Here is a 27,859-nt window from a genome sequence, read left to right as displayed (position 1 = left end):
AAGTTCTCAATGGTTTTACAAGTTTAGAAAGAGCCAATAGAAATTAATCTTCAACTGAAGTGAAAACAATTGATGGTCCCTCTTTAATAATGCTGGTGGAGTATTCTTTATGCAGTTGAACACATGTTCAGCTTTGCGAAGTTAAAAGTTGGGCAACTCTGGTGTCAAATCAGTGTTACACGTGGGTGTTGTGTTATGCTTCTTCATATAGCATAAGCTGTTTCCTTGATGTATGCACTGACAAAGGAAAGTTCAGGCTTGGAGATAGGTTTAACACATTTATTGAACAGTTAACAATTCTCCTACTTGAGTCCAACTCTCCTGCTAATCTTGCTAGTAATTCAGTCTAACTAACCAGTCTGCTCGAAGCCATGCGGTGTGTGTGATGCTTATGATCTGCCCCTGTGCTTCTCTGTATGTTGCCTGTGGAAAGAGAAAGAGCATGTGTGCCCTATCCTTTTATATGGGTTGCACCCTTGTGCTAGTGTCATCTCTGGGTGTCTTGACTACCCATTGGTCGTGTCCTATTCTATGTGTTCATTGGCTATATGTCTGCATGTCATGATGTCTCTGGTGCTCCCTCTAGTGCTTACTTAGTCGTAGTGTATTTGCATTAAACCATTGTGTATTTACAGTGATGCATATCACACAGTGGGGACCGGTTTAGATCAATTTGCTAGATAGCTGGTTTGTTGCAGAGCGAGACCAGCAGTGTGGGTTCAATCCCTGTACCGGCTGACGTTATTCATGAAGGCCCACCTTGCCCCTCGCCTGAGGTGTGGTGATCCTCAGGTTAAATCACCACCAGTCAGTTCTCCCCCTGAAAGGGCAAAGCAGCCTATGGCCATCTGGGAGTATGGTACCTTTTCCTTAATGCTGACTGGTATCGTAATCTCCCTGTACTGCAAACTTCTAGCCCATCTTCCTAACGACCACGCTAATAACTTCAGCGTAATGGAATCCTTCACGGGCTGTCATTTGGCGATCAAAATGACACCCATTGCGCCAAAAATACGGGAGTTATAAAGCTACATTTTGTGGCCACATTGTTTTAAGTAGGTGTTGTATACTTCAGATTCAGTTAAATATGGGCAAGTGAAGGAAAGAAGCTTTCAAAAGTCTGGCTAGATGACGGAGGTGGATGAGAAATGTAATACTGGAAGACTAATAAACTGAATGTGGGATGTAATATAAAAGAGATAGTCACTTAATTATATATTGAAGTGTCAATGTGGAGCAGCGATGTGGGTGGAAGCTGCATTTTCATATTGGTTGTGCCTTGCTCAGTAACAGGGAAGAGTGAAAATGGCAAATATGCAAACGATTCATATCTCTGTTTTGGCTGCTCTAAAATTAATAATGACCGGCCTCTCGGTGAACTCTGTGTATTTTCGCAGCCCTGCCCTTAGCCCCGCCTTGAGGAATCAAAGTGGCTGAGAATTCACATGGAAAATAACGGAAATTGTTGAAGCTTGTGACAAGCATGGTTATGTAATGTAAAAACAAATCTTTGGAGAGACTCTGAAGACATTTGAACAATGTAACACTATTTATGCCACAGATTGAACTCGGTTTACATCCCCTTTTTTAGATTAGTTGGCCCAGGTTCCCCTTCATTAATGTACTTCATGTGGTGTGTATCCTGTCATGCCTTATGTAACGTATCATTTCCTCCAGCAATTTAACACAAAAGTCGCTGTTATATTTCATGCTTGCACTTTCAATGTTGGATAACAAAAGGTGGGAACATTTTCTTGTTTTCTTACTGATGCAGGATTTTCCCCCTTTCCGCCTTTCCTCACTTTCCTCCCATTTGCCATATGCATTTCCCAGTTGGGAAGCTCTGATGCTTCTGGTAATGTTGCTTTTTTTGCCGCAGCCTTTGACAGGAGAATGATAACTGTCTCAGCACCTCATACCAGATGGTCATTGCTTTGGGAGCCCGAAGGTGTGAACACATCTCCAACTGCTCATTGCCGCAGTTCAAGTGAGGCAACATATTCTCTGCATTTCCCCAGCTTACCGTGTGAAACAAGGGATTTGCCCAGCTGTGGGAAGGGTAAGGGAAGAAATGGCCAGGCAAGCCGGAGCAAGAAAGAACACAAAGTAAAACCTGAGAAAGGGAGAGAGAGAAAGAGAGAGAGAAAGAGGGCTGAGAGCAGCAGAGAAAGATAAGAAAATGCAAAAGCAATAAGAGTGAGAAGCTGAGGGCACGGTGCACCCAGATATCAAGTGGAATGCCGTTACAGTCAAAGACTTAGGGGCATTGAGCAAGCCTTGAGGGCAGTTGGGGAGCATGATTTTCTCATTTATCAGAGACCAAGGAGCCAATTAAAAAAAAAGTACCCAATTATTTCTTTCCAATTAAGGGGCAATATAGTGTGGCCAATCCACTTTCCTGCACATCTTTGGGTTTGTGGGGGGTGAGACCCACGCAGACATGAGGAGAATGTGCAAACTCCACATGGACAGTGATCTGGGGCCAGGATCGAGCCTGGGACCTTGGCGCCGTGAGGCAGCAGTGCTAACCACTGCTCCACCATGCCGCCCCTCAAGGAGCCAGTTTTAACCTAACCCACCAGGCTGGAGCTTGATGAGATGGCGGGGGGGGGGGGGGGGGGGGGGGGGGGGGGGGGTGAACTTGGTATTGAATAGGCTTCAAAACCATCATCCATCGGACCCTGACGGTTTTGTACCCTACAGATTAGGTTAAAATTACACCATGATGAAGCCTGGGTCACTGAGCAGAGAAAGAGAGAACACAAGGGAAGACAGGGGCGGCTGGATTCTCCGATTGCGAGGCTATGTCCTCACACCGGCGTGGGAAAAGTGGCGTTTACCCCCGAGAATTTGGTGCAAAACGGCCACTGATCCTCCGTTTGGCTGGGGGCTAGGGGAGCGTAGAGCAGCTGGTAGAGCAGTAGCCTGCAGTGTCCGTACCTTGCAACATGGCGCCGGCCGCTCGCGAGCCCCGGACCACCCCATCATGCCCCCAGCTCCTGACAAAGTCCTCCCTGCCCGCGGATCGGCCCTCCCCCGACAGTGCCAGCACTGGACTGAGTCTGCAGCTGCCACACCGAGTTCCTGACAGATGATAGTGCACGCAACCGACACCGTTGGGAACTAGGCTGGTTGGGGGCGGAGCATCGGGGGGTGGGCCTCAGGCAATGTCCTGAAGCCATTAAAATACCCCGCTTTGGAAGGGGCAATGCATTGCGAAAGTGGCGCCGGCCCTTGTTTCGTCGAGAACTGCTATTCTCCGGCTGATCGGCGAATGTGATTTCGGCGTCGGCGACCGGAGCATCCCGCCCCTGGAGTCAGGACCTAGACATTTGACCGCTAGCACAAGGCAGAAAGGTTTGGGGATGGAAGCCATGCCCGAAAGTGGCGGTCTTCGGGGTTCCGGATCAGCCAGGCCTATTCCTGGGGAGGAGGGCGGACGCCCTTGCCTTTGCCTCCCTGATCGCCCAACGTAGAATCCTGTTTGGCTGGCGGTCAGCAGCACCGCCCAGAGCTGCAGACTGGCTGTCCGACCTCTCAGAATCTCTCCAAATGGAAAAAATCAAATTCGCCATCCGAGGGTCAGACGACGGCTTCCACAGAACGTGGGAGCCATTCACCCAATTGTTCCGGGACCTGCTTGTGGCCAATGAACAAGCGGAAGAATAGCCAGGTAGCCAAGAATTAGGGGAAAGTCGCCAAAGCATGAGAGGGAGAGATAGACAGGGAGGGGGGCAGCTAAACCGAAGAGGAAAGAACGGCGAACCACGGGAGGGGGGGGGGGGGGGGGGGGGGGGGGGGGGGGGGGAAGAGACAGGGAATAAGAGAGGAGAATCAGGGAGGTTTGGGGGAGGCAGGGAAATGAGAGCCGGAGGGAAGGCACGGGATACAATAACGAACATGGCATCTCCAGGAGTAGGGAACGAGGAAAATAAAGACAGAAGACTGGAGGAACGACAGAAGCGGAGGTGAGCGCGAGACGGCAGCGAGTTCCGTCTGGGAGAAGCTAGCGACAACACCAACACCAAACCCATTTGAGTATTACCCACTGTAATTGTTTTTCCGGCACCCAAATGTATATTTACCTCCCCAGTCTCCACCAGCCCCCTCCCTCCCCCCCACCAACAGTCGTCCACTTATGTACTGTAAATAATTTTGCCAGGTGTACAGAGTTGCTGCTGTTGAGCTGGTGCACAATACCCTACCAGTTATTCTATTTTATTTTTTATTGTTTTTTTTAATTATTTACTATTTTCTTTTCTTTGGTATGTTTGGGTGTGCCCTTCTCTTCTATACATGTGTACATATATATATATGTGTGTCTTATCCTGTGTACATAATGGTAAATATACTGTGTTCAAAAACCCAATAAAAAACATTTATTAAAAAAACGTTCGGAGATGGAGGCTGTGCTAGAATTTGGTTGCAGATGTTATCATTACATAATATAATTGAAAATAGAGATAGCTTGTGGCATTACAGGGCAGACATTAAAAGGAAGTTGGTCAAGGCCTGGTAACAGTATCACGGTGTAGTTACTGAACTGTGCATAACTTAGTGAAGTAAATCATAGTGGTTAATGCAAAAATACAAGGGAAATCAAAATGGTCAACCTATTACTGTGTCATACGGCAAATTGATTCAGCCCTGCTTTCAGGCTGCCTGGTAATAACGTAATTAGACAGCAGCAGGAGTATCATTACCACTTGGTTCAGGATCAGTGTGTCAGAGTCCTCATGGGGATGTTTGCTGCAGGCCAGACAAGCAGTTGACCTGTGCCCTGTGCTGGTAAATGACAACCTTGTAGTTTCAGTTCAGAAACCGCAAGCATTTCAGCTATAAACCCTCATGGGAATTTATGCGCCTCTTAGACCTTAGCTTTTGCCAGCCTAGCCCTAAAATCTTCAGATTGGAACAAACTGGTTATAACAAAGAAACAGCAAATCTACCAATGTGGATTTCTGGATAACTTAATTTGAAAACTCTTGTGGCGAGTCTAATATCCGTAACAGGACCCACGGGGTGGGAATGATTATCTTCCCTGCAATCCTCCCGGAGTACGAGCTCGCCCGCTCGGGGTGGGGTACTCTAATTAACCAATTTATAAAAGATCGGCCAGTAAGGTACCAACCAGAAAGAGACCCGGTAGGGATCTACCTGGAACTGTATACACTGCGTTCGAAATAAATCTAGTTCTTTACTCGGCATGGACTCCTCATGTCCTTATTAAATGGGCGATGAAGAGAAAACTAGTCTGCTGTCAACGCTGTGACCTACTCGGCTGAGCCAACTCCCCAATTTTGTGGACCCAGGTTGGGGCAGATTACAGCACCATGTCTCTGTTTGGCCGGTTAGATGCATTTGACACTGGTGTTGAAGACTGGAACCAATATGCAGAAAGGATGTGTTACTTCTTCCGGGTCAACAACATCATGGAGAACGAGTGCCTTATGGTCATACTATTGCTGACCTACGAAGCGCACACGTTCGGGATGATCCGGAGTCTCACGTACCCTGTGGTGCCAGATACCCATTCACTCAACCAACTCATGCCACTTGTGGTGCAACACTTTACCCCAACCCCATCAGTGATAAATCAAAGATATAAGACAGGATTCTCCCGAATCGGCGCGATGGCCCGACGCCGGCATCAAGAACAGCACGAACCATCGTCGGGCCGACCGGAAGTAGTGGAATTCTACACTACTAGTACTACAGGCTGGCGCCGGAGGGGTAGGGGCCACGCCAGCCTGCGCCGAAGCGACTGCGGAGTTAGCGCATACGCAGACGGGCCGGCGTATTCTGCCGAATGCGCAGGGGGGTGTCATCTCTGCGCCGGTCATGGCGGAGCCCTACAGGGGCCGCCGCGGAAAGAAGAAGTGCCCCCACGGCAAAGGCCTGCCTGCAGATCGGTGGGTCCCCAGGGTCGGATCCCCTCCGCGCCCCCCCGAGGACCGCACCAGCCAACTTACCTGCCAGGTCCCGCTGTGTGGGCCCATGTCCAATCCACGCCGGCGGAGTTCACAGAATCCCGCCCATAGTTTTAATATGGCGGAGAGGTCCCCCAGGGCGTCCGCCGCCGAGTTCATACCATGGCTGAGGAAGATAGCCAAGTTTTGTTACTGTGGAACTGCTTTATCAGACATGTTTCGCGATCATTTGGTCTGCGGTATAAATAATACGGAAACACAAAAAAATCTTTGGAGTGAAACCCACCTGACTTTTCAGCAGACACTGCAGATCTCCTTGTCCTGTGAAAGGATGGAATGCGGCGTCCAAGAGGTACAAGGGATGGAGATAAATGCTTTGGGGCGTTACCCCTCACAATGTATCCCCACGGCCCAGATCGACCGCCAAAACAACACCGACTGGGCAAAGAGTCAATCGTCAAGACACGGGACGTTCCCAGACTTGGCTGAAGGCAATTCTGGCCCATGTACAACGTGTGGACGCGGGAGGAAGCCCCGTGCTGCAGGCGCCCTGGTCGAGGTCTTGCATCTGGATGGTCCAGAAGAGGCCGTGATGAGGCTGAGATGCAGCTAAACTGTTTGGCAGTGCACTGTGTGGCCCCTATTCGTGTCCTGATACAGGTGAATGGTCATATGCTCCAAATAAATTAGACTCTATGAGTACACCCAGCTCCCGTTCAGAGGATCCTCGGCATGCGCAGTCCTTCAGCGTGTCATGGCGAGGGTCCTGCATGGATTGCCATGCGTTGCGGTTTATTTAGATGATGTGCTAGTCACAGGGACCATGGACCAAGAACATTTGCAGAACTTTGCGACGGTATTGATGGTCCTTTTGGAGTATGGGGTCTGCCTGCGCTGCGCGAAGTGCACGTTTCATGCAAAATAAGTATTATAGTTAGGATATTGAGTGGACTGAGACAGCCTGCACCCGGTTGTCGAGAAAATGAGAGCATTCAAAATGGCCCCCACCTCGCAAGATGCAACAGAGCTTCCCACTTTTCTTGGAATGGCCAATTACTCTGGCTCATTCATCCCTAATTTGGCAACTGCCCAGGCCCTCCTTCACTTGGGTCTCTGTTCCCGTACCAGCCTCCCCGAACAAGCGCCGGAATGTGGCGACTAGGGGCTTTTCACAGTAACTTAATTTAAAGCCTACTTGTGACAAGAAGCGATTTTCATTTCATTTTTCATTTCATTTCATTTCATTTCATTTTCACTTGCCTCTCAAGAAGCACCAACCTTGGAAATGGATCAAGTCCCAGGATAAGGCGCTTCAGAAGGTGAAACGGAAGTTGTCTTCTTCGGGGTGTTAATGTATTTCAACCCATTATTTGTCACATGATGCATTGTCATATGTGATTGGGGCAGTCCTGTCTCATTGGATGAACGATGGCTGTGAACGTCCGATTGCCCTTGCCTCCCGGACGCTATCTGCGTATGAGAGAAAATCCGCCCTGATCGAGAAAGAAGGACTTGTGGTTGTATTTGATATTAAGTGGTTTAATCAGTATGTCAATGTCCGCCATTTCTTTATCGTCATGAATCACAAGCCGTTGCTGGGCCTCTTCCGTGAAGGCAAGGTGATCCCACTGATAGCTTCCACAAGGATTCTACGCTGGGCCTACTAGGGGCTGGTTTAGCTCACCAGGCTAAATCGCTGGCTTTTAAAGCAGACCAAGGCAGACCAGCAGCACGGTTCGATTCCCGTACCAGCCTCCCCGGACAGGCGCGGGAAAGTGGCGACTAGGGGCTTTTCACAGTAACTTCATTGAAGCCTACTCGTGACAATAAGCGATTTTCATTTCATTTCATTTTCATAATGAATACTCTTTCAAACACCAAGGGCGGGATTCTCCGACCCCCCGCTGGGTCGGCTGCCGAATTCTCTGGCGCTGGTTTTTTGCCGGGCGCGGGCATCGCGCCGCGCCGGTCGGGGGTGGTTGGCAGTGGCTCCTCCTGCGATTCTCCGGTCCCCAATGGGCCGAGCGGCCGCCCGCTTTCGGCCAGTCCCGCCGGCGTGAATTACACAAGGTTTGTACAGGCGGGATCTGGCTCTGAGGGCGGCCTGCGGAGTCCTCGGGGGGGTGCACGGGGGGGGGGGGGGATCAGGCCCCAGGGGTGGCCCCCATGGTGGCCTGGCCTGCAATCCGGGCCCACCGATCTGTGGGTGGGCCTGTGCCGTGGGGGCACTCTTTCCCTCCGCGCCGGCCTCTGTAAGGCTCCGCCATGGCTGGTGCGGAGAAGAAACCCCCTGCGCATGTGTAGGAATCATGTTAGCGGTTTTGGGAACACGCTGGCGCTCCTGCACATGCGCCAACCCGCACCGTCCGGCGGAGGCCCTTCGGCACCGGTTGGCGCGGCACCAATCACTCCAGCGGTGGCCTAGCCCCCGAAGGTGCGGAGGATTCAACACCTTCCGGGCGGCCCGACGCTGGGGTGGTTCACGCCACTCTTTGGCAGCAGTATGGCCCGCCCGCCAAATACCGGGAAATCCCGCCCCACACAGGGACCCAGATTGTAAATGCTGATGCATTGCTCCATCTTCCACTGTAGACCTAACCTGCAGACCCAGCTGCGCCAAATGAAGTGGTTACTGACCTGAATTGCATGGACTCCTTGCCCGTCGCTACATCGTGTAATCGTAATTGGGTGCAAACCTACCCCATACTTGCCAATATGCGGCATCTGGTTCTCTACAGTGGCCAGCATCGACAGCTACCAGGGGAGTTGAAGGCTTTCGCCTCAAAGTTCTCAGAGCTGACGGTGGAAGATGCTACCCTCCTGTGGGGATGAAGGTTATTGTTCTGACGAAGAGTCAGGCAATTATGTTGAACGACCTTCACAACGGGCACCCCGGAGTGTCTAAAATGAAGATGCAGGTGATAAGCCGGGTTTGGACACGGATATCATGATGTTGGCCCAACTGTGCTCCATCTGTCAAGAGCACCGGAAGCTCCCCGGGACGGCATCCCTACACCCTTGAGAATGTCGGGGGCGCCCTTGGGCTCATGTACAAGCCGGTCCATTCCTGCGTTTGATGTTTCTCATGTGCACTCAAAGTGGCTGGAGGTCCACAATATGGCAACGATCACCTCCTGGGTGACTGTTAAGTGATTGCTTAATTCTTTTTCCACCAATGGGATCCCTGAGGTGTTCGTAACAAACAACGGGGCCTCTTTCACGAAGGAGGAAATTGCCGCTTTTGTGAAATGCAATGAGATTTGACATTTCCGCACTCCTTGTACCATCCGGCATCGAATGACTTAGCAGAAAGAGCCATGCAGATGGTTAAATGGGGGCTAAAGAAATAGACTTCTGGCTTAATGGACACCTTAATGGACACCTGGCATGTTTTTGATTCTCATATAGGACCACTCCGCACGCGCTGACTCAGATGGCCTCCGCTGAGATGTTAATGAGTCGCAGGCTTTGCACACGATTGAGTTTGATTATCCCAGACATTGGCCCAAAGGTGCCCCATAATGAAGAATCACAAGGACATTGCCCAGTTCGATGTTGATCTCTTCGACACCACACCTGATGACGCAGTGTCCGTTCGTAACTTCAATGTCGGTGCTCTCTGGTTCTCCAGGATTGTCGTCCGTAAAACAGGACCAGTCTCTTATCAAGTTCAGGTTTGTGGGCAACTAATGAGTCAGCATTTGGATCACATGCACTCAAGGAAGTTGCTCCCTTGTGAGGTTCATCAGAAGAAACATGTCTTGGATCCTCCAGCTCCATTCCTGAACCAGCCTGATGTGACACACCTCCAGTCTCTGTTGACATGCCCAACATTGTATCCTCCACCTCTGGAATGGAGACGTAGACATCTGTGTTCTCGGATGCCGATCCAACACTTTAGCTGCCTCCTCCCGATCTTCCAACGTTGGGGAAATGCATGGGAGGAAAGCCCTTTAAGAATATGTAATTTTATTAAAATGGATTTAGTGGGAACCTTGTTATTTCACCGGCAAGGGACAGGGAAAATCAGAGAACGCGATCTGGCCGCCGACATTCTCAGTTCCGCCAGTGTTGCTGCTTTCGCCCATGGTGAATGCCAGCGTAAAATCCCACCCTATATTTCTCTGCTCCCACATACTAAGCCAGTGTGGTCTGCTCACCCCTCAGAGATTTCTGCACCCCGTATTGCTGAAGGTTAAGCAGGAACGTGACCACATGTTACACACGGGCATTATTTCCCTAATTTCAAAACCAACCTGCTGGTGTTCTGGTCTGGTCGCCACCAGCTCCATGTGGGTCTTATGCGCCTAAATAAAGCATGGCAAGAAGTCTACCTGGTGGAATTGGTAGACGATAGTTTGACTACACTCGCCAATGGTGTCCTTTTGACGAGCTTGATGCAAACAGCAGGATTTGGCAAATGCACCACCACGCGGAATCTAGGCATCTGATGCTATCACATCCTTTAGGCAATTTTGTTTTATCTGCCTCTCTATTGGCATTCTGTCTGCCCCTGAGATATTCCAACGTACCAAGTCAACAATATTCAAGAGTAGACAAGGTGTTATCTGCCATGTGGACAACATCCTCATACATGGTTCTACAAGAGCTGAACATGACCAAAGAGTAAGAGAGATCCTCAAGGTCCTTCGGGAAGCAGGCCTCACACTGAACAATGAGCATGAGTTCACCAGAATCAACATGGAATTCCTGGGTCATGTCATCCAATGACATGGCATTCTGGTTAATCCTCAGGAAAAAAAAGCCATTCCTGAGTTTCCTCAACCGGCGTATATAGTTGATATTCAACATTTCCCAGGGATGATAAACCAGATGGGAAAGCCTATCCCTAACTTGGCTACACTCACTGAACCCTTGAGCGATCTCCTTCAGAAAGGCCAACAATGGTTCTGGGACATGAGACAAATCAAGACGTTGCAATTCATTAACGATTGCCTCATCTCATCAGATGTCTTAGTGCACTACGACACCACATTGCCTATGATCTCCACTGCGGCTGCTTCCTGTATGGGTCTTGGCAGTGTTTGCGTCCAGCTGTAAAAGAACAGTGATGGAAAACTTACCTATTTTGCTTTGAAATCAAACAGAATTGTGCCACGTTGAGAAAAGGACAGTGGCAGTTACATGGGCTGGCAAGAGTTTTTCTAATTAGCTGATGGGGCTACCCTTCCAGGTGGAAGCAGACCGCAAGCACGTCAAACCATTCCACAAAGATCTGTAGAGGAAAGGTAATATTGAGGAAGCAGGAGGGCTGCAGAAGGACTTGGACTTGGAGTGGGCAAAGAAGTGGCAGATGGAATACAATGTGGAAAAGTGTGAGGTTATGCACTCTGGAAGGAAGAATGGAGGCATAGACTATTTTCTAAATGGGAAAATGAAAATGGGGAAATCAGAAGCACAAAGGGATTTGGGAGTCCTTGTTCAAGATTCACTTAAGGTTAACGTGCAGGTTGAGTTGGCAGTTAGGAAGGCAAACGCTATGTTAGCATTAATGTCGAGAGGGCTGGAATACAAGAGCAGAGATGTACTTCCGAGGCTGTATAAGGCTCTGGTCAGACCTCATTTAGTGTATTGTGAGCAGTTTTGAGCCCTGTATCTAAGGAAGGATGTGCTGGTCTGGAAAGGGTCCAGAGGAGGTTCACAAGAATGATCCCTGGAGTGAAGAGTTTGTCGTATGAGGAATGGTTGAGGACTCTGGGTCTATACCTGTTGGAGTTTAAAAGGATGAGGGGGGATCTTATTGAAACTTACTGGATACCAATGTAGAATCAAGCGACTGACCGGGGTTCTGGACAGAGTATCAGCCATGGTTTGTTGCTTGTCCAGGACATGAATAGCTATAGGTCGGTTACAGAGCTGAAACCGCCAAATAGGGATCAACACCTTAAGAAATCGATGGATACTGCGAGGCCTGGATGGCGTGGAATTTGAGAGAATGTTTCCACTTGTAAGAAAAACTAGAACTAGAGGGCACAATCTCAGACTAAAGGGACGATCCTTTAAAACAGAGATGAGGAGGAATTTCTTCAGCCAGAGGGTGGTGAATCTGTGAAACTCTTTGCCGCAGGAGATTATGGAGGCCAAATCATTGCGTGTCTTTAAGACAGAGATAGATAGATTCCGGATCAATAAGGGGATCAGGCGTTATGCGGAAAAGGCAGGAGAATGGAGATGAGAAAAATATCAGCCATGATTGAATGGCAGAGCAGACCTGATGGGCCGAATGGCTTAATTCTGCTCCTCTGTCTTATGGTCTTATGGTCTAATTCTCCATCGATTTCTTAAGATGCTGATCCCTTTTGGCGGTTTCAGCTCTGGTTAGTGCCTGTAACCGACCTACAGCTATTCATGTTCTGGGCAAGCAACAAACCATGGCTGATGCTCTGTCCAGAACCCCGGTCAGTCACTTGATTCTACATTAGTGTCCGATGCAGGAGCGTTTTCCTGCACTGTCATGAGCTTATTCCCATATCTGCCACAAAGCTCCGGGATGCTCTATGTACCCCAAAAGAGGACACTGAATGTGTTCAAGTGTGAGAGTTATGTCTCCAAGGATCGCCTAAATATAGCCCTACTGATCATCTTATCCACAAATAAGATGTGGCAGCACGGTAGCATGGTGGTTAGCATAAATGCTTCACAGCTCCAGGGTCCCAGGTTCGATTCCCGGCTGGGTCACTGTCTGTGTGGAGTCTGCACGTCCTCCCCGTGTGTGCGTGGGTTTCCTCCGGGTGCTCCGGTTTCCTCCCACAGTCCAAAGATGTGCGGGTTAGGTGGATTGGCCATACTAAATTACTCGTAGTGTCCTAATAGTAAGGTTAAGGGGGGGAGTTGTTGGGTTACGGGTATAGGGTGGATACATGGGTTTGAGTAGGGTGATCATTGCTCGGCACAACATCGAGGGCCGAAGGGCCTGTTCTGTGCTGTACTGTTCTATGTTCTATGTTCTAAATACTGTAAGCACTGAGCCTATTTGACTATTGTGGATGACCTCCGTCCAGTTAACGGCCATCATTTGGTCATTCCAGGTGCCAATGCATCAAGATGTTATTCACAGTCTCCACAGAGGTCACCTTGGCATTGCTGAATACAGCGTGAGAGTCCTACAGTCAATGTGGTGGCCAGGTATCACACAAGTGGTCCAGGATTTTGTCCTCACGTGCCACAATCACACTCTGGTACAACGGAACCCCTGGTACCATCTGTCTTTCCTCACCGCTCATGCCAGAATTTAGGGCTCGACCTCTTTGACCTTTGACTTCCGGGGCAAGGTGTACCTTGTAGCTATTGATCACTATTCTCAGTGTTTGGGGATAATCAGTCTGTTATGGCATACAGACCATGTTTTACCAGCAGGCTGCTGGATGAAATTGTTTCTGCTGATGGGCCGATGACCATTTTCAGCAGTTCACCACTGATAATGGGATATTGCATGTCCCCAGCTCCCTCCTTCACCTGCATGCCAACAGGGAAGCTGAGCAAACAGTTTGGACCTCGTAAGGGTCTGATGTCTAAGAATTCTGATTGTTATGTTGCTCTCATACAATATTGGGCTGCTCTCCTTGCCAATGGATTCTCCCCGGCTGAACTCCACATGGACCACTGTCTAAAATGCAGCTTCTGCTGTTTCCTGCAAGCCTTCAACATCATATCATCCTGCTGAGCGTAACACAGTGAGAGTGAAGGGGATTAATCGCTGGGGAAGAAACAACAAATGCACTCATTGCACTCACTCCCACCAGACCACAGGGTTTAGACTACCACAAGAAGTGGGCAGAAGACCCTCAAAATCATTCCAGATTCTCCCTCGTCTCCCGACTCATTGGAGCAGTCACCAGGATATGTTCAGGGAAGAGTGGTGACGGCTCTGGAAGGTCTCACTATAAGCAGAACTCAAAGACAGGATTGCTACTTCTGGGGAAGTTAAAATACTGCAGAACTGGACTAAAACAAATCAATCCAGTAAAGAACCCCTAGCAGCTAAAAAAAAAGACTGAAAATTGGCTATTATTCTCTGTTTGTTTTCACTTGTGAAATCTGCACCCGTTTTCCCACCTAAATCAGTGCTTTGTGGGCAGAGCTGAGAGCTAAATGTGGGAAAAGTAAGAAAGAGCTCAACGGCACCACCGTTGCAATCAAACTCTAAGCAGCCAAGGCAATGACTACTAAAGGTATCGTAACCAAGAGTCAAATTAACTGGAAAAGTGCAGGAGGAACCCCAATAGATGTAAAAGGTTCAAGACAGAATGAAAAATCTTGCAAAAGGTGACAACAAAATTCCCAACACTCAATTGGAGGGCAGCAAACCTCCTATCTGAAATTACTTTGTTCCAGCATTTCATTAAGCTATATTTTTTGGACCTCAATATTCCAAAGCAGATTTTAAAAGAAGCCATAAAAATGATAATTGCTCCAGACAACGAAGGCCTCCACAGAGTGAACACACCAGGTATGTCTGACAACCATCTTAAAAATCCAGATAAATTATGGCCAACACTCGAAGATCAATAACAAGTGAAACTCACATTCCAAATAGACCATCTGGAATTCATGTCTTACAGGTCACAACACACTGAGGCCATTGATCAATTTATAAGCAGATGTAAAGCCAAGTGGCATGACTATGATTTCACGGCAGCTGAGTTAGTTGAGAGAATAATCAAAATTGTGCTAGCATTTAACCCAGTAGACAAAAAGATAGTGAACAGCCGCCATCAACCCCAGCCCCCACCGCACGCTCACCTCCAAGCCCGCTATCTTGGGACTAGAACAATTTAGCTCTGAATGTCCACAAAAGCTTCACTAAGTACATTATAAAATGGGATAAAACAGATTTAATATTCAAAGAAGTGACTGTTATCCATGGTGAAAAACATTGTTGTTTTGCTGTCATGGAACCGGATTTTTAGAAGCAAAGTTTATCAGCTTTAATTAAAATGATTTGCAATATTGCAGTATTTTTCCAACGTGGGCGAATTAATCATTTTTATTACTTTCTGTGGTGGCCATGATGCAGAGAACCCCTCCCCTGCAGTGCATCTGTACCGTGTTTACGATTTGTACGGTCGTGATTCAGGCAATTGACAAGGCTCCTATTCCACCCAGGCAAGGGATCTATTTAACATTCAAAAGTTGCAGCCCAGTGGTACCATCTATTTCACCACGTAATATCAAGCTGCAGATGAAAAAACAGCCACAATTATTCAGGTCTTTCTTCGCATTTGTATTTCCTCATGTCAGATAATATTCTAATGAATCTGTGTCGCACCCTCTCTTTCCTATACCATGGATTCTAAACATCAACGCAACACTCCTAATGTGACCTTACATGGTTTTATATAGATTCAACATTACATTTGAGATTTTATAATCTATGCTTCTTGTTATAAAATCCAGTATACCATTTTTCAGCCTCATCCACTGAGGTTCTGCTCTTAACTGTTTGTGAACCTAAACCATCACATCCCTCTGATCTTCCATGTCACTCAGTCTTCCCACACTGTCATTGTTTTTGCCAAAATGTACTATCTCAAACTGACTGGCATGGAATTCTGTCTGCTGTATTTTTTGCCTCGTTATTTTACCTTGTCACTATCCCATGAATTTTTTGTTGGTCCTCAGAATGTGCCTCCTACATTAGCACCATCTGAAAACATAGTGTGGCGCTAACAATTGCACTCAAAGACGAGAGACATGTACAATCGAGGCTTTATTGCTGTGTGATGCTATTCCTCCGGCTGCAACTGTAGACTAGGGTCTGAGTGACTCACACGCATATTTATACACAAGCTCCCTGTGGGCGGAGCTAGCCGGCAGGGGCTTACCGGAGGAACCTGTATTACAGGTACAGCCATACATCCCCCTACTGCAAGTATGCATATCTACAGTGGTTATCACCACACATAGGAAGCACATACAACCGGTAGCCAGATGACTGATTCAGAGTGAACAGAAACAGTCACAGGACATAACCTAGTGTGCCATCGCTACTTTCAATCACTCTGAAAAAGTACCCTCAACTCCTGCATTCTATCTTTTCCTCTCTGGTTAGTTTGAAATCCAATTTGCTGTTTTCTTCCAATTCTATATCCCTTAGTCATTGCAAATAATCTCTGAAGATTCTCGCAAGATACTTGTTTCCCAGTCATGGCTTGGCTGAATGGAGTCTTAATCAGGTGCAGTTTCAACAGTATCACCCATCATCTCACAGCATTTTTAACTGACTGTTCTTCACGTATCAATCTTGATGTTGAGTGCCAGCAGGTATCTGACCTGGAGGCATCTTGATTGAGCTCAATTCTGTTCTCCCCCACATGAAGACATTACAACATGAATCATGAGATTACAATCGGGAAGAGTATGGGTTTGGAGTTTGATCCCCACTGTTGCCCCGAGTCCCAAAGTGCTCAATTGCTGAAGTACCCTGACTGTTACCCTAGCTGTTAACAGCCCAAAATGGGGCTCAAACCCTCCTTTGCTATATGATTCAATTAAGTAATGATTTTGCCAGATGCAGGTAAAATTAAAGTTATTTGTTTGTGCACATTTTTTTAGTTTCCTCTGTAAAGCACCAAGTGATCAATGCTCTCTGGCCTTATAGTCATCAGACCTTCCACCTAGTGATAGCTTTGAAAAAGGCAGATTTAGGAATATGCCTCATACTGAATCCCTAAAACCAGGTTAATGCTCGCACAGTGGCAATGAAGCCAAATTTGGAATTCCATTTCACAAGTCAAATCTATGCCAGCTCCTATAGCAAGGCTCTCCTTTTCCTGGCTCGGGGAGAATCAAAATGGGGGCAGCAGACCCAATCCAGGCAGCACCTGCAGCTGGAGTGTCATATTGTGAAAGGACAGCCGGAAGCAAAAATGAAACAGACTCACTGTGCAGTGCCGCTCCTTTTCTCGACGGGTTTCTCTTTGTGAATCCTGCAGTCGGATAAGCTGTCCTCGTGAAGCTGCGACAAGCTGAGCTGTGGAGACAGGAGAAGCAGGCTGTGCAATTACTCTCAAGCCAGCTCGCTCATCAACATACAATTTCTTGCGGAATTCTTTTGAAGTGCTTTCTGCTCAACAAGAATGTCGACTCATAAAAGAAAGGCACTCTTGTTATCTTGAACACAATAATATTTATCCCCCCCCCCCCCCCCCCCCCCACCATTAGCCATTTCAATGACTTTGTTATTTTTGCTTTCAGCTGGTGAAAACTATGAACAGCTTATCTTACTCAGGAACATCATCTTTTATTTATTGTGTGTCTCTATTGTTGCTGAAAATGACTGGCTGTTGTCAGCCATGTTGGCAATAGCTTGGATGGGAATAATTTGTTTTGATCCGTGTTCTTGGGACGAATAGAATTAAACTTGAATGATGTATATTTTGCTTTTTTCTCCTCAGACTCCAAGGAGTTATCTGCATCTCACACGCCAGCCAAAATAGATAGTTTAGTTTCCTTTGGTGTTCAGCACAAGAACATTCTGTGTCCTGTTTCAGAAATAACATAAAGCTTTATTATTTTGAGGCCATTATGCCCTTTGCTGGGATTCATATCATATACAGGATAGCGCCACTTCACTGTGGAATTTCATCAACAAAAGAAACGGGGGCAGTGGGGAGTAAATTCTTAATTAAGCAAAAGTCAACCTTCACATCATTGTTCCCCAAAGGCTAAAGCAGCGAGATAAAAACACCGGCTAAATATAGCCCAGACTCAAAGATCCATTTGAAAGAGAGAGTCATAAATAACACATACAGGATTTTTGAAGGAAAATGGCTTACAGCTCACTCTCAGGGGCACCACTCGCAAGTATTCTGTGATGAGCTGCAAATGTTATTGGGCCCGTGAGGACTTTTAAAATAACAAGACTGTCCTGGGTTTATTGCCATCAGATAATATAAGAGATATGCAATACTGAAGAAAGCATTAATGTTAAAAGAACTGCTATGTTCACACTGGTGTCACACATCAGATAGTCACGTAAGAATGTTCTCTATTTGACGCAACTTATTTCATGTAAGTTTTGGTGGACATTTTGCTGGTTGGCACAATTAGGAATGGAAGTTGATCGTGTACTGCCAAATAGTGGAATTATAATTCAAGCCGATGGGTATTCAGGCCTCTTACGTATAGCGGACTTCCATTGCTCCACCATCTGCCTAGGCTTAGAAACTCTGCAATTTCCTCCCTAAATCTCTCTCTCTTTCCTCTTTTAAGATGCATCATAAAAAACATCCCTTTGACCAAGCTTTTGGACATCTGCCCTAATATCTTCTTAAGTGGCTCTGTGACAAATGGTATTTGAAAAGGCTCCTGTGAAATGCTTTGGGATGTTAAAGATGTTACATAAATAAAAGTTGTTGTTGTAAGTGTATCGGCATTGTTTCATTCAAACTGAGGTAGATTGAAGCCTTTGATGCCCATGAACCTTGGATATTCACAAATATCTCCAATTCTCATCATTGGGCCAAAAATATTAATCATGTTCCACACAGCAACACTTTTTAGCTGAACAAACTACCCTTCCCTTTGTTCCAAATTACAGAACGGTGTGAGATGTGCTCCCAGTCTCTCTCCAATCTGTCTCTCCAGGATCAGAGAGACATCCGTACCAACAAAGATAGCAATACAATTATCCTGGGAGACCTGTGCAGAGGATTCATTGGTGATTTGGAATCAATTCTAATAGAAGTCATGCTCTTGTATTAAGACTCTCCTGAACAGACCACAGCCTGATATGTCAATTTTCATTTTGTTCTCTGCTTCTTCAGCCCTAGTTTTTTTGATGTCTTGTGGATTTGTTGTCTATGTTAATAACACCTGGACAAATTAGCTGTTCCACTTTACTGCCCGTGGGGGACATCGACTTATACGCACAGTACAAAGGTGGTCTTGATATCTTAGTGTATAAAAGTTAACCTCCTTCAGTCAGCCTATACCCTTCACAGGAATATAGGGAATAGGAATAGGCCAGTCAACCTCTTGAGACCATTCAACTAGATCTTGGTATTCTTGTATGTTAATTCTATTTTCCCACCTTGGCTCCTTATGTAATCCAGCTATCTCAGTCTTGGGCGCTCCAATTGTCCTAGCATACAAAGACTTTGGGGAAATTGTTCCAAATATCTACCAACCTCTGTGTGCAGAAGTGGCTCCACATTTCACTGCTGTATGTGCTTGTTCAGTTAAACATCCGCTCTGCTCCATTCCCCAACTTCAGGGCTTCCCGGTCTCTCTTGACGTGTACTATTCTGTTAATTATAGGTTTTCTTAATCTTAATTGGATGTTCCTTTATCGTGTCAGCTTCTCCTTTCAATGTATTGTGGGAGGCTAGTGATGTCTTGGAAGGTTCTATTCAATAATCCCCCAAAATTAGTATGTGGATCGTCATGCGGGATTGATCCATGCCTGTTGTTCCAATCCAGGCAGCATGTCAACTTTGTGCTGCCTGCTCATTATCATCACTGTTGTGGGAGCATGCCTCAGCAAGTCGCTCACAGCAGTTAAAGTGAGAGGTCCACAGCAGATAAAGTGAGCCCACACCTCTTACTGGAAAGCGGATTTGTGGCTGAAACAGGTTCCTGAAGTGAAGTCACAGTTGATCCTGCCCTGGGAAAGGCATAAAGATTGGCACAACATGGGAAAGACCAGGTTCCGATATTTTCCAATGATGTGTTATAGGCCTTATTCAAGGAGGTGCAGCAAAAGAGAAATTTGTCATCTCCACAGGGGACCAGGTGGTCCTCCAGACACATATTCAGGAGGAGGCAGTAGGTGCCCACAGCTGTTGCATTCCAAGAACCTGGTTGCCATTCTGTAAACATTCAGTAACATCATATGAGGGTAAAGGTCAGTGGATACATCTTCAAATGCTATTTCCCACCAAATATACCTTTTGCCTCAGCTCAATTCACCACAACCCCATCAGTTGTCTATCAACAATCTCTAATAATCAGGCTCAATCCAAAAATTGATACTTAAAATTTTTTTAAAATTCATTTACGGTATGTGGGCATTGCTGGTTAGACCAGCATTTATTGCCCATTCCTAGTTGCCCTTCAGAAGGTTGTGATGAGTTGCCTTCTTGAATTGCTGCAGTCCTTGAGTTGTAGGTACAGCCACTGTGCTGTTAGGGAGGGAGTTCAAAGATGTTGCCCCAGCGGAAGTGAAGGAATAGCAATATATTTCCAAGTAAGGGTGTTGAGTGACTTGGAGGGGAACTTCCAGGTGGTAAGTTACCAGGTATCTGCTGTTCTTGTCCTTCTAGATGGTGTGGTCATGGGTTTGGAACATGTTGTTTAAGGAATCTTGGTGAGTTACTGCAGTGCATCTTGTAGATGGTACACACGGCTGCCACTGTTCGTCAGTGAAAATGAAAATGAAAATTGCTTTCCGGCGCCTGTTCGGGGAGGCTGGTACGGGAATTGAACCGTGCTGCTGGCCTGCCTTCGTCTGCTTTAAAAACCAGCAATTTAGCCCAGTGTGCTAATGTTTGTGGAAGAAAGAGCAATCAAGCGGGCTGCTTTGTCCTGGATGGTGTTGAGCTACTTGAGTGTTGTTGCAGCTGCACTCATCCAGACAAGTGGAGAGTATTCCATTAAACCCCTGACTCGTGCCTTGTAGATGGTGGACAGGCTTTGCGGGGTCAGGAGGTGAGTTACTTGCCGTAGGATCCCTAGCCTTTTACCTGCCCTGGTAGCCACAGTATACATATGGCTAGCCCAGTTCAGTTTCTGATCAATGGTAACCCCCAGGATGTTGATTGTGGGGGATTCAGTGATGGTAATGCCATTGAATGTCAAGGGTCGGTGGTTAGATCCTCTCTTGTCAGGGATGGTCATTGTCTGGCACTTGTGTGGCCCAAATATAACTTGCCACTTGTCAGCCCAAGCTTGGATATTGTTCAAGTCTTGCTGCGATTGGATATTTTCTTGGAGTCGCGAATGGTATTGAACATTGTGCAGTCATCTGAAAACATCCCCACTTCTGACCTTAAGATGGAAGGGAGGTAATTGATGAAGCAGCTGAAGATGGTTGGGCCTAGGACACTACCCTGCGGAACTCCTGCAGTAATGTCCTGGAGATGATTGACCTCCAACCACCACAACCATTTTCACTTCACCCTCACACGCTTGGCACTGCTGTAACACTCACACCGCAAAGCTTGCACACACTGCCAGCTGGTCAACAATTGCAGACAGATCACCCAAATGGATCGCACAACACCTAACTGATACACGTTTTTCGCTCTTGAGGACAGATTGGTGCACAATCTGAGTCAGCAGGACCTAACTGGCAAAGAGAGGGGGCAAACATGGCTGCATATCCAACCCTCATGAAGGAGACTGTGCTCACCATTATTGGGGCTGTCATTGTTGAAGTCGCAGCCCACAATGGAGCTGAAACCATCGAAGATGAAAGTATACTCAAACCTAATCCTCTTGTTCAGGTTTCACCCTGCTCTCACCCAACACTCTCTTTTTGATTCAGAAGCTGCAGGCTGTTTAAGCATCCACCTCTTCAATTGTATCCTTCCCCTCAGCACAACTCCGCATATGCCTTACTCCTTTCAGATAGCAACCAGAGAGTGATGGAAAAGGATTTCCAAAAGATGGAAAAGGAAGAAGATAGGAATCTTGAAGAAATACACTTATTCTCAAACTCACTGCCATGAGCTCAGTACAACTGCTGCACATGCTTTGTACTGTTGAGTCTGTACCTGAATGATACATGCAGATTGACACTATAATCTGCCTATACTGTATACTTCTGGCTGTGTGTGTGCTAATGACCTCACAAATATGGCGTATTGTGTGACTTGCAACAGAACTATGCACTGCAGATGTCCATTTTGGATTTCTAAAGCCACTAGTGCCTCAAAAATGGATGCCATGCATCCAGATTCTGCAGCCTGCATTTCTTCATAAGTTGTTCATTAGTTCTCAAGTCACTGTTTAATTTCAAAAAATTTACAAAGTTACTTCATCTTGAGGTATTTGTCATTCTAAAATATTCATTCATATCCATTAAAAAGGTGGTGCATTGGTTAGCTTTGCTGCCTCACGGCGCCGAGGTCCCAGGTTCGATCCCGGCTCTGGGTCACTGTCCATGTGGAGTTTGCACATTCTCTCCATGTCTGCGTGGATTTCACCCCCACAACCCAAAGATGTGCAGGGTAGGTGGATTTCCTATCTTATTGAAAAAAATGAATTGGGTACTCTAAATTTTAAAAAACTGTCCATTAAAAACACATCTGCTGATCTATTTCAAATGTCTTTTGAGCATAGAGTTTAAGAAAGCTAGACAACTCCTGTTTATTATTTTGTGTGGATTTGACTATTTTACTCCTCAGATTCATTCTCTCTTTTTTATGCTCCTCAGAATTGACAGGGTTGGTCATTTTGGTTTTTTTTAACAATTAATTGATTTGCCTTTGTGACAAGTGTTTCATAAATGCTCCCCATACATAGTGATACAGAGTTGAAACTTGCATCAAAGTGCAACATTTTATTGCAAAAGTGCTATTGAATTGCTTGCATATGAAGGGGAGCCCGTGCAAACCTCTAAGACGCTGCACCTTTCAACCTCTTTTTATCCGCACTTAAATGGGGAATGTAATTAGTGATTTGCTCCATTTCACTTCAGCAATATTCAAGGGCAGCTTGGGATGCATGCTGGGGCCTTATCTCCTGTCACAACTGAAATGCTGGTTTATGGTTGTGAGATAGAAGACACTTCGATGTGACGTGGTCACATTATGTTCTAGTGGCTTTGGAATGCTGATGATATCCTGAATGGTGTTAGTGGAACAATGGAACAATCTACAGGCTACCTCTAACTGGCAATTTTCAAGAACAAATCAACTTAACTCTTCCTCCTTTCTTCCCCCATGGCTTAGTTTGTGAAGTCATTGCCTGTTGTGGTACTGAGTCATAAATTTAAAAGGTGGTCAGTGCTGAGTTTGGGAGTCTCAATATGCCTCAACAACTGGCTTTAACCATCTAGTGGTGAGATATAGAAATATCAAGTACTGTTCCTACCCTGATTGTCATTCCCCTTCAGGAAATCCCTACGTTACAATGACTACCCTTCACTAAAATCTTGATAATGACTAAAACTTTACAAAACAAATATGAAATTCTTATTATTTACTAAAAGATTGAAACCATGAAATTCCACGGTTTAAAACAGAGAGAGTTTTATCATACAAGAGTTAAACAAAGCAAACCATAAATACTATCATAGCTAACAACCTATAATCTAAAACCTAGACTCAACATTAAATGAAACTTGAATTCACAAGCAAATTGTGGTTAATTTTAAACTGTAAACTACACATTAAATGACATATATAACTGAGCCAGAATTTACAAATTGGCTCAGCAGTCCAGATATTTTATTGAACTCAGATTTCACCATTTGCCATGGCAGGATTCGAACACAAAGCATGACTCTGCGTCCATGGATTATTAGTCCAGTGACAATACCACTATGCCACAGCCTCCCGTGGGCTCAGCAGTCCAATCAGCATATAGATCACCAATCACTTTAACAAAGCCCTTCAGGACCTCATCTTCCTCATGAAGAATTACAACTCTTCTTCATTTAGGATTTAGCCTGATCCCCAGCTGACAGTGGCACACAACTAACCTAGGTTCCATGAGCATGGTCTTTACTAAAAATGGCACACATCTGCAGGACTTCGTCAGCTCCATTAGATGCTGCAGATCCATCAAATGTATCTTTTAGATGGTGTAGATCCATCAAATGTATCTTCAAGGACCACAAATAACTCAAGCCACCATAGCTTTTCTTATTCTCAGCTACTGGATCTCGCCTCTATCATCTTTAACCTGCCACTGGACTCATCATCTACTGAGACCTGATGGTTCAGTCTCCTTTTGTATTGTTTCAACTAGAGGTTTTAGTTTCCAATTCTCAGTTTCAGTCATAGTTCCCTGAGTGACTAGGAGGGTCAGTTTCCTTTTTCAGTTCCATTTTCAATTAGGGTCTGTCTCAAAAGTTGCAAGCTTTGAAACCACAGGTTCCTCACTGTGTCCGGCCCATTCTGAGCAATTAATTTCGCTCTTACTTTTTCTCCTCCCTCCCTGAACCTTGATAGGGTTCCCTTATCCTCACCTTCAAACCCCCATCCGTGACCAGGTCTGTGTTCAATCGGTCACCTTCACCATTGTTGCTGTCTCTGGTGTGATGTCACCACCAAGCAAATCTTCCCTTCCCTTCCCCTTTCAATAGGAGCCATTCCCTCTGTGATATCCTTATCTACTCCTCTATCACCTCAACACTTGAGTCTTCCCACATCTTTCCATGCATGCACCGGAGATGCAACGTCTGCCCTTTAAACACCTCTCCTCTCACTGTCCAAATCCCCAAATACTCCCTCCAACTGACACAGTGATTTAATTATACTTCTTTCAATTTAGAAGACTGTATGCACAAATTAAAATGTGGTCTCCTCTACACTGGACAGCCGCTTTGTGGAACATCTCTGTTCAATCCTTCAGTTTCTGATCACCTCTCATTTTAATTCTCCAGCTTGTTTCCACTCTGACCTCTCTCCCTCGACCTCCTACAGTGTCCCAGTGAAGCTCAACTTAAGCTCGAGGAACAACACTTCAACTGGGCACTTGACAGCCTTCTGGACTCAACATTGTTGTCAAAAATTTTAGACGATAACCTCTGTCCCCATTTTGTGTCCTATATTTCTTTGCTCTTTCTCCTCACTTTTTACTCTTTCTTTCTTTTGAACAGCAGCAGTTCATCATTGTACCATTCGCACCTCCGCTGGACGGGTCTTCTTTACTTTTCCCAATCTCACTGCCTTTAGCTTTGCGCTATCTTCCCAGCTGTTATCTAATCTCTCCTGCTCTCCACTCTATCACAGATCTTCCTTTTGGTTCCTTCACCTACTCTTGCCCCCTCACTTGTTTAAAACCCATTACCCATTTTAACATTTCCAATTCTGATATTATAATCTTTATTGTCACAAGTAGGCTTACATTAACACTGCAATGAAGTTACTGTGAAAATCCCCAAGTCGCCACACTCCGGTGCCTGTTCGGCTACACAGAGGGAGAATTCAGAATGTCCAAATGGCCTAACAGCGCACCTTTCGGGACTTGTGGGAGGAAACCGGAGCACCCGGAGGAAACCCATGCAGATACAAGGAGAACGTGCAGACTCCGCACAGACAGTGATCCAAGCTGGGAATTGAACCTGGGACCCTGGTGCTGTGAAGCAAAAGTGTTAACAATGAAAGGTCAACAAGCAAAAGCATTAAACTTTCCCTCTCCATGGAGGCTGCTGAATATTTCCAGCATTTTCTGCTTATATTCCACTTGAGCTGAGTTCCTTAAAGCAAGTATAATCTTTCTGGTGCTCTTGCTGAACAGATGTGGAAGAGTGTGCTGGTCTGTGCATGTGTGGCACTGACTTCCACTGCTGTCCTGTCTTCCGAAGCTCAATTCACTGAGCAGGAGAGCACTTACTGAAAATGGCTGCCATTGTCCATGGAGCAACAATGTAACAGACAATTCTGGGAAGACACAGGCTGGGCTGCCCATAGGGGAAGTCGATGTTATCTCAAGTCAGACACTCAAAGTGAAATGAAACAGCAATTTTACTTGGTCAGACCAGGCATCCTTTGATCTGCATGAAATTGGCTTGTTGCTGTTTGAAGCAGTTATGTATTTAGAGACTCTGATGATTAAATACTTGGAATGGTCTCTTTGACGTGGCAGTGAAAAATACCAATTATTTCAATGAGTGTATGTGATTTTTAATGTTTCCAATCACAAATCTGTACCCCACAAGCTGTTCAGAACAGTTATTCATTGCTGGGAGAGGGGAAGGTGTGGTGCCAAACTGGTGTCCTAACACAACAGTGTTCCTCTGACAAAGAGGTAAAAGGAATTACTCTCCATGTAGAGCTTCAGACAGAGTGGCTGTTGTGAACAAGTAAAATAACTAATCCCAACAAAACAAATGATCTTATTGTGCGTTGCATAACCCAGCAGCAAGACAAAAAAGCCTTATGCAGAAAGTTGATCAAAGGCTTTTAAGGTCACTGAACCTTTTTTAGTTGCTCCCTTTGTTTCGACTTATTCTTCAGTGCAATTAATGGCCAAATAATGAGTACCTTGTTTCTTATTGTTCCTACACAAATGGAAGGAAATAGAATCAGTCCCTGCCTTGGCTCTGTGTTGAACAGGAGGTTAAGCTGGCTGTCCTCCTGTGGAAACGCCAGTTTCTACCCATTGCAGGGATGCAGAGCAGTGCTTCTCACAAAGTGTAATCCCAGGATCACTGAAGGTTCTCCAGGTGGTCTGCAGGATGGCCCGAAAAGCAAGTCACTAACGTGCAAAATTACAGACGAGAGAATGGATTAGACCGCGCATCCCCAGTTCTTGTATGATGTTACATAACCAGACCAGCTCCCAAGAGCAGCACGAGTGGATATAAGTATGAGCAACAGCAATGTAATTTTATCAGCAAGATTTATGTTACCTTGGATTTTGCTTGATTAATACAGATGGAAGATTAGTATCTCAGAGGAAGAAGATTTTGATGGTTTTATAACTCATATTAGAACGTTTCATAAAAACACATGGACAGATTTTAATCAATAAGGGAATCAAGGGTTATGGAGATAAAGCAGGAAAGTGGAATTGAGGATTATCAAACAAATCAGTCTTGATTTTATTGAATGGGGAGCAGGATAGCCCAATACACATCTGCTCCGACATCCTATGGTCTTGGCATATTAATGTTTGAAATATGAAAGTGTCTATACTTTTATTTCTGACATGAATTATTAGTTTAGTATGACACTTCATAAATTCACATAAATGCATCAAATTTAGGGTGGGGTTTACAGGCCCTTGCCCACCACTGGGATTATCTGGTTTTGCCAAAAGTCTCTTTTTTTTAAATTTAGAGTACCCAATTCATTTTTTCCAATTAAGGGGCAATTTAGCGTGGCCAATCCGCCAACCCTGCACATCTTTTTGGGTTGTGGGGTGAAACACACGCAAACACGGGGAGAATGTGCAAACTCCACGTGGACAGTGACCCAGAGCGAGGATCGAACCTGGGACCTCGGCGCCGTGAGGCAGCAATGCTAATCACTATGCCACCGTGCTGCCTTGCCAAAAGTCTCTTGACTGGCCTGCCACATCCCCCGCAGTGGGTACCACTCTGGTGGGGCCAACAATCTCAACTTCAGTAGTGAAAAAGCAGCAAAATATCTACATTTTTCATAATTTCCATTAATCTAATGATTTCCTTTTACAGCGACAAACAAAAATGGGTGATGTAGGTGTGAGGCTGCTTTTGCCCCACGTAAAAGCTCTGCAGGCATTAGGGCGGGATTCTCCGATAATGAGGCTAAGTGTTGATGCCGTCGTAGACGCCGGAGCGTTTTACGACGGCGTCAGCTGGCCGCTAGGAGCAGCGATCCCTCAACCCACAGGGGACTAGCACAGCACTGGAGCTCCAGCTGCCGATACAGGCCGCAGCACAGGCGGCGCAGGTCCGTGCATGAGCGCCACAGCTGGTGCAGGTCCGCGCATGCCGCCACGGGTCCGCGCATGTGCATGGGTTGCCATCTCCACGCCAGCCCCCATGCAACATGGCAGAGCCCTACAGGGGCCCGGCGCGGAGTAACATACGTCCCCCGCCCCCGGAATTAGCCCGCCCGCCGATCGGTAGCCCCCGATCGCGGGCCTGGTTACCGTGGAGCCCCCCGGAGTCGGATCCCCCCTCTCCACCACCAGGTCGCCCCCTTCAGTCAGAACGCCAAGGTCCCGCCGGGTAGGTCCACACGGCGGCAGGACTCAGCGGGCACTCGGCCCATCGAGCGCGAAGAACCGCCGGGGGGGAGGGAGGTGTG

General features: G+C 46.3%; 1 protein-coding gene across 2 annotated transcripts in view; it reads right to left on the bottom strand.

Annotated features, from left to right (window-relative positions):
- Window positions 1-27,859, bottom strand: part of LOC119964845 (regulator of G-protein signaling 8-like) — an 82,086-nt gene that overhangs the window by 38,691 nt on the left and 15,536 nt on the right. Inside the window, exon 2 of one of the 2 annotated variants that reach the window (XM_038794900.1) lies at window positions 16,835-16,923. In XM_038794900.1, coding sequence (XP_038650828.1) covers window positions 16,835-16,923 — 89 coding nt within the window. Of the gene's footprint in view, window positions 1-16,834; window positions 16,946-27,859 lie in introns of both variants that reach the window. The other variant, XM_038794901.1, reaches the window with a different exon arrangement.

This window comes from Scyliorhinus canicula, chromosome 4 (assembly GCF_902713615.1).
Source record: "Scyliorhinus canicula chromosome 4, sScyCan1.1, whole genome shotgun sequence".
NCBI lineage: Eukaryota > Metazoa > Chordata > Chondrichthyes > Carcharhiniformes > Scyliorhinidae > Scyliorhinus > Scyliorhinus canicula.
The sequence above is the reverse complement of the archived record's forward strand: the minus strand, read 5'-3'. Positions and strand labels throughout refer to the sequence as shown.